General features: G+C 54.1%; 5 protein-coding genes across 5 annotated transcripts; 3 read left to right on the plus strand and 2 right to left on the minus strand.

The window, feature by feature from the left end:
• Positions 1-798: 798 nt before the first annotated feature.
• A1O7_05856 (transcriptional adapter 2-alpha) lies at positions 799-2,425 on the minus strand (the record flags this gene model as incomplete). The annotated part of the gene is made up of 2 exons (XM_007759864.1): positions 799-867; positions 917-2,425. 2 exons carry the CDS (start codon positions 2,423-2,425, stop codon positions 799-801), a joined length of 1,578 nt encoding a protein of 525 aa, XP_007758054.1.
• Positions 2,426-3,406: 981 nt separating this feature from the next.
• Positions 3,407-5,494, plus strand: A1O7_05857 (AGC/AKT protein kinase; the record flags this gene model as incomplete). Its single annotated transcript, XM_007759865.1, has 4 exons — positions 3,407-3,428; positions 3,488-3,643; positions 3,709-5,249; positions 5,300-5,494. The coding sequence occupies 4 exons, from the start codon at positions 3,407-3,409 to the stop codon at positions 5,492-5,494; spliced, it is 1,914 nt and encodes a 637-aa protein (XP_007758055.1).
• A 953-nt stretch (positions 5,495-6,447) lies between these two features.
• On the plus strand, positions 6,448-8,159 carry A1O7_05858 (uncharacterized protein; the record flags this gene model as incomplete). Its single annotated transcript, XM_007759866.1, has 2 exons — positions 6,448-7,304; positions 7,355-8,159. 2 exons carry the CDS (start codon positions 6,448-6,450, stop codon positions 8,157-8,159), a joined length of 1,662 nt encoding a protein of 553 aa, XP_007758056.1.
• A 1,234-nt stretch (positions 8,160-9,393) lies between these two features.
• A1O7_05859 (uncharacterized protein) lies at positions 9,394-11,286 on the minus strand (the record flags this gene model as incomplete). The annotated part of the gene is made up of 1 exon (XM_007759867.1): positions 9,394-11,286. The coding sequence occupies one exon, from the start codon at positions 11,284-11,286 to the stop codon at positions 9,394-9,396; it is 1,893 nt and encodes a 630-aa protein (XP_007758057.1).
• An 822-nt stretch (positions 11,287-12,108) lies between these two features.
• On the plus strand, positions 12,109-13,116 carry A1O7_05860 (citrate lyase subunit beta-like protein; the record flags this gene model as incomplete). The annotated part of the gene is made up of 2 exons (XM_007759868.1): positions 12,109-12,148; positions 12,206-13,116. 2 exons carry the CDS (start codon positions 12,109-12,111, stop codon positions 13,114-13,116), a joined length of 951 nt encoding a protein of 316 aa, XP_007758058.1.
• Positions 13,117-13,266: the final 150 nt, after the last annotated feature.

Here is a 13,266-nt window from a genome sequence, read left to right on the forward strand (position 1 = left end):
TTGAGAGCTGTTAGATTCATGTTTCCTCGTATCAGAGCACAGTAAGAGCATAGCCAGCCATCCTGGAATGATGGCATTTCACAGTTTGGTACTTTTTAGTGCGAAGACCATCTTCAAGAAGGGTAAATTGGAACGAAGATCCGGCACGCCTGTGGCTGAGGTGGTCTTGGACAAGCCAATCATCCAAGCAGTAAGGCTAGATTAGCAGAATGAAGGCCTGGGGACGGGCGGTGGGATCGAGGAAATATCTCGATGGAGCTGTCAATTTAGTATGGGATGTGCCTTTCTAAGTACCTCGTACTCCGTACAGCAGCCACGAGCCGTCCGCCACGAGCAGCTCACTACGAGGTACCACATCAAGCGCGATATCCGCATGATACTGTGTACACTCATGCGTGTGGCAGCCTTGCAGACTTTACCTTCGGCCGAAGAACATTGCATGTGCCTTCAAACTCGTAATATAGTTACAAGAAGTGTGCGACGCGTGCAACCGTCTGTGCTCGTTTCGTGTGTGCTGCTCTGTATTGATTTCCTGGCGCTCGAGAGCCATGACGTCAGTCCGGAAGCCTGGCCTTGCCCGGTCACTTCAGCCCGTCATGTGACTCAGGCTAGATACACGGTACATTTGCAGCTTATGTGCACCGTGCACAAGCACGTCAACTAACTGTCTAGGTAGATATACCTTCGCCAATCGCGGAGTACGACGCTTGTACCTCCGAGAGTATGTCTTTGACTCCAGCCGACAACAGCTCTCAATGTACTGTGTATGCAGAATGTACTTTAAATTCCGGGCTCCTCTCAAGCTTTCGCAATCCAGCCGGAGTGTATCATAAAGTCAAATATGCGATTGGCTTTATTGACATCGATCTGAGCAAGTGGTCAGTAAGGTCATCTCCGGACGAGGGTATTCACTCACCCTGCAGACTCCTCGAGCCTCTTTTTTCTTCATATGCCCGCCTTGTTTCATGGCTTCTTTCAGCAAGCCTTCTTTGAGGGCAAGATATGGTTTTGGTCGGATGTGGAGTGTGTTGCAGAGCTGGATTTCTTCTTCGCTCAGAAGCTGGAGATCCGGAGCGTATGTCTTGTCTTCTTCCATCCTCCAAGGAGTTGTGCCTGTCAGAGGCTGGACAACGTAGCGCACCTTAGGTTTCGGGCCTGCAGAGATATCTGGCCCATTTGCCTCTGCAAAAAGCTTGTCGAAGTCATTCTGTACAACCGGTTGAGTGTCGGTGAACTGAGGCACTGTCTTTGGCTTCCGCTGGAATCGAAGAGACAGTTCGGGTGTCGTCAGCTTGGAGGCCTCTGTGGGCAGCTCCGGTTGCTGTATTTGGCTGCCCTTCTTGGGAATCTGAGGCATCCTATCAAACTGGCCTTGAGGCTGATTGCGGAGCGCCCGAGCTTGCTTATCAGCTTCGTACTTTTCACCACCTCGCAAGTCGCTGATTCCCATCTGCTTCCACTCTTGTAACTGTGAGATGGCAATGCGTAAATTGTGCTCCAGGAGCAGATCCCGATTCAAAGCCTCAAAATCATCGTGGTTCATCATTCGGGCGAAAGGCTTGGCCTTGTGGAGCAAGTCCTTTTCTTCCTTCGTCCTCTTCTTGTCCAGCAGCTGGTTCTTCTTATAGTCCAGCAGGTTGTGTTCAAATATTATTCGCTTCCGATCCGTCCGAGCTTTTAATCTGGAGTTGTAGATATCGAAGACGGTCATTTTCAAGGTAGTTTCTTCATCCATCTCTCCCGTCACCGGATCAATGCCGTCGCCGGGCTCGAAGGTCATGTGCTGCACAGCTTCTTCGGCATCGTTGGCAAACTCAGTCTCAAACTCTAGACGACCGGGCATGAAGCCCTGCACCTCGTGACACGCGGGCACGGAAGCCGTAGGTTTCTGCTTCGGGGTGGCAGGAGGCGCCGCCTTGGCGGCTTCCTTGCGCTCTTCGATGCGCCGTTTCTTCCGAGCCTGGAATTCATCCTTAGGTATTCGTTGGAATAATCGCGTGTCGGCAGGGTCGGCCAATTCAGGCAGGGGAAACAATGGGCTGTTGATATAAGTATTGGTGTAGTGGTCGCGGACTTCGTCCTTCTCTCGATATCCTCCAATATGCTCCGCCACGTCGGCCCATGAACCAAGGCCATATTTCTCTGATCCTTCTAGCAAAAGCAATTCTTCGTCGGCGCCCCAGTCGTCGGTATAGATGGGGATGGAGTTCTGTTCGACTACATGGTACTCGTGTGTCCGAGGATCATGGGATTTAGAGTGCTCTCCGCGTGCGAAGCACGGCACGCACAGGTCGTATTCGCGGCAGACGGAATTTGCGCATGATATACGGACTGTCGACGTGATATCAATGGAACAAACGTCGCAATGGTATTTTGTGCCGCCATCACCTCCCCGAGAGGCGGCGTTCTTCCTTATTACACCCATACTCCGTTCAATACGAGCATCTTCTTCGGACTCGGAGTCTGGGGAGAGGTATTGCGCGTACTCCGGAGGGATTGTCGCGTCTTCGCAAGAGACGTCAGCTGGTGGGGCTGGAGACCGCTGAGGTGAAGAGGGTGACGCGGAGTTCTCAGAATCGGAGTGGTATACGTCGACGGTATAGCATACGCGCTTTCGTTTTCTGGTACTCCTGACTGGCCTCGAAGATGCTGGGAGTCTTTCTGGTGTGTCCGGAGGTGATATTGGGGGTGGAGGCAGGGGTCGGTGGGTGGTGTTTGTACGACGGACGTTGAAATTGGGGAGAAATCCGCCACCACCTGCGGTAGGAGCCATTCTGTTTGAGGGTCTGATCGATTCACGTGACTGTAATTGGCTCAACCAATGGACACCTCTGGTGGGCAGTTCGCCTTCTGGACCCTTTGATGAAGTCAGCAGCCTGCGCCTCGAACCTGAAACTTGCAACAGGCTCACCAGGTGACTTTCAGCACACCCAGGGACTTTTGGTGGGGTAGTTTCAGCGGCAGGATTACACCCGCACCTCGTAAATCGCCCCCGAAACAAACAGCTGGTTATGGTGTGTGCCACCTAAATCACCAAACACAACTGAGTGTTACTTGAGATCTCGCGATCGGTTGTGTTATTCATCACCAACTTGAATCACCAGATTCACTGCCTCACCCCGAGTCACTCACACTCACCACTCTGTCAACGCTCCTTATCGTCGTACCCGTCTTCACTTCGACTTCACCCTTCACTCACCTTCCCAGCTGCAGCCCCTCCTTTCACTGTTCGCCGCCTCCGCCTCCGCGCTCCTTGATATTGTCGGTCAACAACAATTCTCAGTCACAGCCTGCACCACGAATCACCACTTTACCTCTGGCTAGGAGGTCTTGATCTGCCGCCTTGACTATTCCGACCTTTGTTGTCGTTCGTAACGGAGGAGGCACAAGAAACAAGCGATCCAAAATGTCGTGGAAATTGACAAAGAGTAGGTGGTGACTTGAAAATAAATATTCCTGCGAGGACTTGTCACTGAGTAAGGCACAGAATTGAAGGAGACGCACCTCGCCCCTCTGATCAGTGGTTCGAGTCGAACTACGTCCACGTCGACAGTAAAGGCAGAGGATGCATCCCCTGCTCAGGAATCGCCTGACCTCTCGACAATCCACAGCAACACCAGCACAACTTCAGCAAATGGAATAGGTAGGTCAATATGGCGACTAATTCAACGACTATCGACTGTGGCGTCTTCGACTAACTTGCGGCAGCGGCCTCCGAGCAACTCACCTCACCCCCAGTCCAAACCACCAAGCCCGGTATTCTGATTGTGACGCTTCACGAAGGCAAAGGCTTCTCCTTGCCCCAACAGTACCAGTCAGTTTTTAACAACCACTATGGCTCGGGTCAGTCGGGATCGGTCAGACCAAGTTCATCCTACGCCGCAGGGTCCATGGCAGGATCATATGCCCCCAGCAATCGGCCAGTGTCAACCCACGCTGGAATCAATGCGGCTCCAACCATCCATGGAAGATACAGCAGCAAATACTTGCCTTATGCTCTGCTCGACTTCGACAAACTGCAAGTGTTTGTCGATGCAGTATCAGGCACGCCGGAGAATCCTTTGTGGGCTGGAGATAACACCTCCTTCAAATTTGACGTGTCAAGAGTGTGCGAGCTCAGCGTCCAGCTGTATCTCCGCAATCCTGCTGCAAGACCTGGCGTGGGTAGAAGTGAAGACATCTTTCTCGGCGGTGCCCGGGTCACCCCGAGATTCGAGGAGGCTCGGCAATTCGTTGCAGACCCGAAGAAGAGCAAGAAGGATAATGAGAAAGCTGAAGCGGCCTTCAATGCGCAGGAGAAGCAAGCAGGTCAGCTGGGGGCTGAGTGGGTGGACATACAGTTTGGTACCGGCTCTATTAAGGTTGGCGTCAACTATGTCGAAAATCGTCAAGGCAGCCTCAAAATCGATGATTTCGAGCTCCTCAAAGTTGTCGGCAGAGGCAGCTTCGGAAAAGTCATGCAGGTCATGAAGAAAGACACTGGTCGAATTTACGCCCTCAAGACCATTCGAAAGGCGCACATCATCTCTCGGTCCGAAGTGGCGCATACCCTAGCGGAAAGATCGGTGTTGGCGCAGATCAACAATCCTTTTATCACACCTCTCAAGTTCTCTTTCCAGTCGCCAGACAAGCTTTACTTCGTCTTGGCTTTTGTCAACGGAGGAGAGTTGTTCCACCATCTACAGAAAGAACAGCGTTTCGATATCAACCGATCCCGCTTCTACACCGCAGAGCTACTGTGCGCTTTGGAATGTCTGCACGGCTTCAAGGTCATCTACAGAGACTTGAAACCAGAGAACATTCTACTGGATTACACAGGGCACATTGCTCTGTGCGACTTCGGTTTGTGCAAGCTGGATATGAAGGACGAAGATCGTACAAACACTTTCTGTGGTACACCTGAATACCTCGCCCCTGAGCTTCTTCTCGGCCACGGCTACACGAAGACTGTCGATTGGTGGACTCTCGGTGTCCTCTTGTATGAGATGCTTACCGGCCTGCCCCCTTTCTACGACGAGAACACCAACGAAATGTACCGCAAGATTCTGCAAGAACCTCTACATTTCCCCGGCCCGGAGATCGTTCCTGCGGCAGCCAAGGATCTACTTCAGAAGCTGCTCGACCGCAACCCGGAGCGCCGGCTGGGAGCTGGGGGGGCGGCAGAGATCAAGGCTCATCACTTCTTTGCAGGCATTGACTGGAGGAAACTGTTACAGAGAAAGTACGAGCCAAGCTTCAAGCCCAATGTGGTGAGTATTCGTAGACTATGCCTATTATATCTTGTTACTAACATGGGCAGGTTGACGCACGCGATACAGCCAACTTCGACAAAGAATTCACGTCCGAGGTGCCCAAGGATTCGTATGTGGAGGGCCCGGTCCTTTCTCAGACCATGCAACAGCAGTTTGCCGGCTGGTCATACAATCGACCTGTTGCAGGATTAGGTGATGCCGGGGGCAGTGTCCGGGACCCGTCGTTTGGAAGCATTCAATAGAGAAACAAAGCGTCTTATCTCATGTGATGAGCCATGGAAAAGGTTTACGACCAGAACTTCAAACATTCGCATCATCGGGTCTGTCTTCTTGGGGAAAGTACAGCAGGAACTTCGAATGGCGGTAGAATCGTCCAGATCTTGGTCACCAATAGGACATGGCTTGAAGCGGCTTGTGCCATGTGCCCTTTCGTTGAGCTGAGCTTGAATATGAACGACACTGCGTCGCAATCAATGACATCCTCGTCTGCCTTTGTCTGCCGTACATGATCTTTCGGAGGCACAAATCACCTCGGGCTGCCATTCTGTCCGATTCCATCAACTCACCGTACAAAATTCCCTGGTATATCCCCCCGACACAGTTGTCCTCTCCTTTACAAGGTACGAGAATCGAGGTTCCCGACCACCTCACAGTGCCTGGCCATATCTGGAGCACGTGGCAGGAAGGGCAAGAGCGTGGTGAGGAATGCCATCAAGAGGCAGTAGCAGAGGCCATGTATATACACACCGTGCCTGCCTGAACCGCCTATTCCCGTGCCGCTACTTCATCCGCTCATTCAGACCAATTTTGCCGGATACTTTAGAGAATGAGTCCTACCTCACGTTGCGTTCATGGCTGGCTGAGGTCAATCGGCTACAGCACCCCAGTCGTCCACTGTCCCCAAACGGAGGAATCTTAGGCGATATCCTGCACCTCTTCGCCTATCATCTTATGCAGGGTCGCCGTACCGACTTCAGCTCCAGCAGCTAAAGAAACTCGCTTGCAAAGTCTCCAATCAACGTTCGTCGGCTTGTCCAAACGAAGCTTAGCAATAACCTCACCAAAGAAGTAACCATGTACGATGCCGTGTCTTTAAGAAGAGGGCGTCCTGCCTCGCCCACATGTCCACCACTTTGGCAAGTGTTTTAGAGTCTGCGAGAGCGAAACGGTTGCCTGGATTGGCTGTGCCCGCGCAATGAAGATCCTCATCATACCGTACGACGGGGGCAACCAGTCGCAGGCGAAAGCCTCTGAGGACGGGGTAACGCGAACTCAACATGCTGCACGTGAATACCACCGAAATGCAAAGCTGCGTAAGGCGAGAACCAAAGCCCGGGCCACAGAGGGTGGCGACCAGCGACAGCGAAAGGCAAAGAAAACAGGCGGGTCTACTGGCTCACCGGAGACAGAGGACGGTGAGAAGCTTCCTGTCAGGCAGCAGCAGCAGCAGTCATCTCTGCACACGCTCCTGGGAGTCAGTCGCGCCGATCCGTTCAAGACTGGGTGCAGTTCCGACGTTCCCGTCTACGTACACGAGATGTTAGATCATGCTATCTCGTACCAATGGTCGGAGTTTCGGCTCTCTGATGACGGAGCAGGACTGAACGCGCCTAAGGCCGAGATCATGCAGTCCGTGATGAAGTCCCCCCAAGCATGGTATGCCGTGATATTCGCCGGTGCTACTCACGACGCGTACCAACACGGTGCCTTTGGAGCGCCCAAGCAGAACGAGCAGCTCAGATTGTACTACAAAACAAAAGCCATCGAAGCGCTGCTGGAGGACATTGCTCAGAACGCCGATATGGTCTCCGAGGAGACGCTCCTGAGTATGATTGTTCTAGCTTCTCACGGTACGGGTGAGAAGCTCCGGGGCGCAGACTCGGCCAAGCGGCGAGATTTGCGCCTTCCTTTTGTCCCTCATGTGCATGGTGTGGAATACTACTCGGCCATGGATACGGGCTCGGAGCATCTGAACGCCGTGTACTCGCTGGTGGACAAGCGGGGAGGCCTTCGATCCATTCGGCTTAGAAGCCTGGCTATCTGTATCCAACTGTGAGTCCCTTTTGGGGTGTCTTCCGACATAGCTGACTTGAATACCGCAGGTACGACATCTATGCCTCTTGGAAGAAGTTACAGTCTCCTCATTTTGACCTCCTGGCGCCAACAGCATACGCCATTAGTCTAAGAGCCCACAAATCCGATGCCGTCGCGTGCGACTTGCTCGGGGAGCATGCGAATGGCTTTCACGCATTGCTCAGCATTTATAGTACCCTTGATCACCTCGTCGAGATCGCCGAACACGCGAGTATCTTCTCGGCAGACTTCGACCAACTAATCCGGTGCTACAGTCTTCCGAAAGAGCAACGGTGCCAGGGGAAAATGCCAAACATCGCGCTCGTGAAGTTCACCCGCTGGTGCGTGCTGCATGATATCCTGACGCTCCCTGCCCCTGCATCTGAGGCCGATCACGTCCTTGAGCTGGAGGAGCACACAATTTCCGAGATCTGTCGCCTCATTTTACTGGCATATGCCGTCTTCGCAATCGTTCCCATGTTACCGGAAAGCAAGATCCATGAGCGGTTGGCAGACAAGATCGAACGTGTTCTGCACGACGCCGTCGAGCTGGCGATCCCTGCGAGACACCCGGAACTTTTCCTCTGCGTCGTGGGCTGGGGTTTCATGTGCGCCCACAAGGCTGTCCGCTCTGGCAAGCTAGGGAAGCTGCTGCGGAGTTTCGTCGCGTTCTTGGAATATCAGGACGTAGTAAAGCTGCAGGCGGACGAATGGCCAGCCGTTGCGGACGTCATGAAGTCATTCCTGTGGTTGGACGCTTACTGCGAAGAGCCCGGCCAGAAGTTCTGGGCGTGCGCGTGCGGGCTCGCGCAGAAGTACTTCACCAGGGACTAAACACGAAGGTTGATATTTAAGCACAGCCAACCCAAACCAGCCAGCCAGATTCCCAGACTCAAGCCAACTGTTACGGACATGAGGACGAGCGCAGTCTCGGATATCCACGAAATATCCTTCGAGGTAGCCTGTCAAGCATTCAAGCTCCAAGGTTGCGCAAAAACACTTCTCACTGAGCCATGCATTCGACCCAGCTAGTGTCACCCTTTTAAAAGCACCCTAAACCACCACATCGGTCCGGTCTTTTATGTCCGAACGCTGATGAGTTCGTGGCGGTACTTCCGCGAGCCTAAAGATGATCAGGCAACCAGTAGTGAGGGACGCGGCAAGTTTCCTCAACGACAGCATGAGCGATCCATTGCGAGGCGCAATGCGCGGAACTAATGATGGTCAATCTCTTCCCAGGGCGAAATACCCAGAACTGGTCCGAGAGTCTAAGTATTGAAGCCAGAATGGAGAAGACACGATGAGCGATCCATTCCAGGGCGCCATGCCTGGCACCGATGATGAACACATGATCGGTCTTTCCCGAGGCCAAACGCTCATAACTGGTCTGATGGTCCGGGAATAGAAGAGAGACGAGGTTTCCGTCTCAGGAGGCGGAGGCATTCCGGTTCCGGACATATAGGCGTATCCTTACGTGCTCCTCCTGGGTCTAGGCCCCGCAGTCGAAAGAATCCCCGTGAGCCGGGAGAGGAGAAACGGGAGATTGCCACCCTCAGTACATACCCGGGGCTGTCCAGAACGGCCCTACAGGTATAGGTAGCAGCTCATGGCCTTGAAGATAGCTGTGTCGAACGAAAGTAGTGGGCCAGGGGGAAAGATTGTCTACATATTCCACTAGGAATCGAGTCTAGCAAGTTCTTTGTCTCATGCTGTATGTTGACTGATCCACGGGAATGCAGTGGGCAGTGGACGCCGATGAAATGAACAACGAATGGGCTGAAAATGCCTCCAGATACTCTGAAGTGGAGACAATCACTCCGGGCCCCTAAGGGAAACTGTTTCGATTTAGCCACTATGGAAGGACACGACGAGATGGGATCGTTCACTAAGCAGCGGAAGTGCAATGTTCAGCGCTCATAGTAATAGTGGTGGTGGTCGTGCTTTCTAAGGACGCGTGCAAAGGTATCTTCCCAACACGAGAGGGTACACCATAGCACGCCTTGAAGACGGTACCCACAAGGAAACGTTCATCCCACACCACTTCAGCATGAGCATTGTCGGCGAACGCCTAGACGAGGTAGATGTCTTGAAAGTCCCTGTCCATCCCCTCAAGCACGGAGGGCCGCGTTTTCTTCGGACTGTCGCCTATGAAATCGAGGATTTCGCCAGCCATCAACCCGTGGACATAGCATTCGCCCATAAGTTGGCAGACGGTGTCCCCCTCGTGTACCGTCGCGACGGTGGCCGACCCGCCGGTCAGGTCTAGGCAATTCATCCGCCGCGTTTCCGGCATCGGTGACTCCTGCAGCGCGTACAGCGCCCGGCCACCTTTCAGCATCCATAGACTGTCACCCGGCTGGAGCAGTAGGGGCCCTAGGCCCATCAGACCTCGACTGCCTTCAGAGGCGGGCTGAGTGAAGAACAAGCGCCGATGTCGAGTCGCTGTTTTCACCTGGACTAGATCGACGTCGCTGGGTTCTATATCCGCCCAGAGATCCACCGGCCGCTGTCGACCTGCGCTGATTGTCGTTGCAAAGACCCTTTCCATGGGTATGTTGTTCAAAGGGCACGTCATGTGGCGATCCGTAGGGAACAGCCAGGACCTCAGCGCCCGAACGTCGGGGTTGAGGGGAGCCTCATCAGAGACGGAACAGATGGTCGCTATACGAATGCCGGAGAGCCAGAGCAACCCCGGAGGTCGGGCTGGGTCATGGGTTCCAACGACAAGACTGTTTGCATATATGCCGCTGGCGGAGTACAGGCGGCCTTTGTCGCCGGCGTTTCCGTCAATCGGAGAAAAGCACGCGGGCCTCGTCCAGTTCGGCGTCCAGGACAGGAGCGAGATATTTTGAGCTTTCATCCCGTCGCAGTCGGAAAAGATGTCGAGACTCTTGTATCGTCTAAGCGCCCATATTGCAAAGTTGACGTACACAAAGGAAGCATCGGTGCTGTAATCGATCTCGAATTCCAAGCCCGGCTCGGAAGCATCTGATGCAAAGGCGACGAGACAGAAGATCTTGTCCCGGAGGTCGGTACATTCCGAGCCGCGGAATTGCCTGACCAGCGTCAGCAGCGGCGTCTCTGTCTGGGGCTGGGTTCGCAGGTGGTAGAACGAGTCCAACTGACCCAGGTTGGAAAACATATCCGAGGTGAACTGCAGAGTTTGAGGCATTGGGCTCGCCAGACGAAGCATGGCGACGTGCAGGAACTGGTAGAGCTTTCGCAGGGAAACGTGCGATGGCCCGCACAGGACCTGGGTGGAATGCGACGGAATGGCCGTAGCCTCTTGTCTAATCCACGTCCTCGAGAACCACGGTCTCGTCAAGACTTTCCGGACGGCCGTCCATTCGCGCTGCGACTCCGGGGTATCTGCCCAGGCGGCCTCCGCGAAGCTGTCGAGCAATCTGAAATGCATGGCGTGCAGGTCAACATGTTCGTTGTCGGGCTGTTGGATATGCTCAAACAATGCCGCGACCTCCTGGATCTTCCGAAAACCAAGGAGGCTGTCGTCACTTGCCGGTCCTAACCAGACTACCACGTGGCCAGCGTGCTCATAGATCTCGCGCATCATCATGATCTGCGCCGTCTTCTCCTCCGCGGAGGACTGGTCAATTGACAGCTGGTCGGACCAGAGATAGAACTCGTCGTCTCCATTGTCGAACAGCGTTTGTCGGATCGCTTGCAACAGACTGCGGGTGACCTCGAGCTCGTGTTCTTGATGCTGCGTATCGAATACTTGGAGCCGGACTTTGTCCCGAACATTGCCCCAGGTGTACGACAGAGCCAGATAGTTCGCCTTTACGCCGTTGATGGAGGCGCGGCCGTCCGACCAAGATCCATCCTCGGTGTTGGCAATAAGGCGACAAGGCAGAATCGTTATCAAGAGCTCACCTGAATCGCCGCGCCGAACCCGCGTCACGCGGGTATGGCGTGGGAGCAATGGCTCATACAGGACGCTCATGTCGGCGTCACGCGCAGAGATGTCGTCCTCGAGTTACTGTGCACATTATGCTTGTAAGCTGCTGATCCGAAGAGAGCCCTGGATTTCAAGCCACCCTTGGCGGGGTGCGATGGCAACATTAAGGGGGCCGTTGTCCAAGCGCCCTCAGCCATGTGAAGCGAGACTATCTCGCCTGTGTGCGAGTTCTAGACCGTTGCGAACAGCCACTCCGCACGTTGCACGAATAATCGCATCTGTTATTTCGATTGTAGCTGCTTGCTTGAAACGATTGAGAATGCAACGGCGTTGCGGGACGACTGTTTGAAAGTCCACGCTATAATTGTTGTACAGGGTTGCAATGCCCGGATTCGAGGAGAGGGAAGAAAGAGAGAGAATCAGGACAAACAGGTGGGCGGCGCATGGCAGCTACTGTAGGGGAATCGTCACGACAGCCTTACACCAGCCTCCGCCGAGTCCCTGAGATGAAGGAGCGCTTCCGGACAGCACGCCGTCTTTCCGAAATCACGTACATGTCTCCCTGGTTGCCAAAGAGTTGAGTCTACTCTTGGTCCCCTACGAAGTATAGAGTATCGTCTCCCAAAGTGAGCTCTCGCAAGGCCGCTCTTGGCCGATATCGCTCCTGCTTTCCCCGCATCTCTCAACCGCGTTGGAGATGCTCGTTACTCCGTAGTTCTGGTCGCGGCGGAGGCGGTGTCTAGGTAGTCACGGTGGTGTACATTATATGAGGTACCTGTAGTGTCTGACAGCTCCTGGGCCCCTCGACGAGTGAGCGCCTTGACCAGAAACTCTGTGTACAAGGCGAGCTTGCCCGGCAGCTCCACCATGGCAGCAAAGAACGTCCTCCGCAGGGCGATGCTCTACGGTCAGCGCCCGCTTTCACCTTACTCTCCCCTTACCGACCACTAACCATGACTCGTAGTTCCCGGCTCATCCCAACGCTTCCTTGACAAATCACGCAGCCTCACCGCAGACTGTATAGCCTACGACCTCGAAGACAGCGTCACGCCAGGCAAAAAGGCCGAGGCACGACACGCCGTGCGCAAAGCACTCGACACAGAGATTCCCAGCGGTATCAAAGAGCGGGCAGTGCGGATAAACAGCGTGGGCTCCGGCCTCGCCTTGGGGGATCTCGAAGAGGTGGTCAAGTCACCGAATCTGACGACATTGGTGGTACCCAAGGTGGAAAGCGCGAGCGATTTGACCTTCATCAGCGATGTGCTCGCCCACTCGCGATCCAAGGACTTCCTACAGGAAAAGGGCCAGATATCGATACTCGCGTTGATCGAGAGCGCAAAGTCTCTGATGAATTTGAATGAGATCTGTAAAGCGGCACCACACCTGCTGCAGGGCTTGGTCTTCGCGGCCGAGGACTTTGCGCTGGACATGAGCATCACGCGCACGCCTTCGCTGACGGAGATGCTCTTCGCGAGACAAGCCATCGCCACGGCCGCGCGGGCACATAACTTACCCTCGACGATCGATCTTGTCGCCACGGCGTATAAAGGCGAAGGCGACGACTCGCTACTGCAGCGAGAGTGCGAGGAGGGCAAAAGAATGGGCTATAATGGTAAGCAATGTATTCATCCGAGTCAGGTGGCGACGGTGCAGAAAATCTACTCGCCGAGTCAGGAGGAGGTCGGGTGGGCGGTCCGGATCGTCATCGCTCAGAAGAGAGCAGAGGAGTTGGGCAAGGGCGCGTGGAGCATGGATGGGAAGATGATTGATGCGCCGGTCGAGGGGAAGGCCAGAAGGATCGTGCAGAAGGCCGAGGTCATCGGGTTTGATGTCGAGAGTTTGAGGCAGAAATATAAGGATCAGCAGCCCGAATGATGTAGTAAGAGATGAGAGTCAAGATAGAGTAGAAAGTCTTTGTGTACAGTATCGGCTCCATTGTTTGTTGAAAATTCAAGGAGTTGATCATACTGGGACGGATTGCTCAGTACATTCAGAGATCCGCCACGGAATCGCGGCTTGTACTCT

This window comes from Cladophialophora yegresii (genome assembly GCF_000585515.1).
Source record: "Cladophialophora yegresii CBS 114405 chromosome Unknown aczIN-supercont1.4, whole genome shotgun sequence".
NCBI classification, from domain to species: Eukaryota; Fungi; Ascomycota; class Eurotiomycetes; order Chaetothyriales; family Herpotrichiellaceae; genus Cladophialophora; species Cladophialophora yegresii.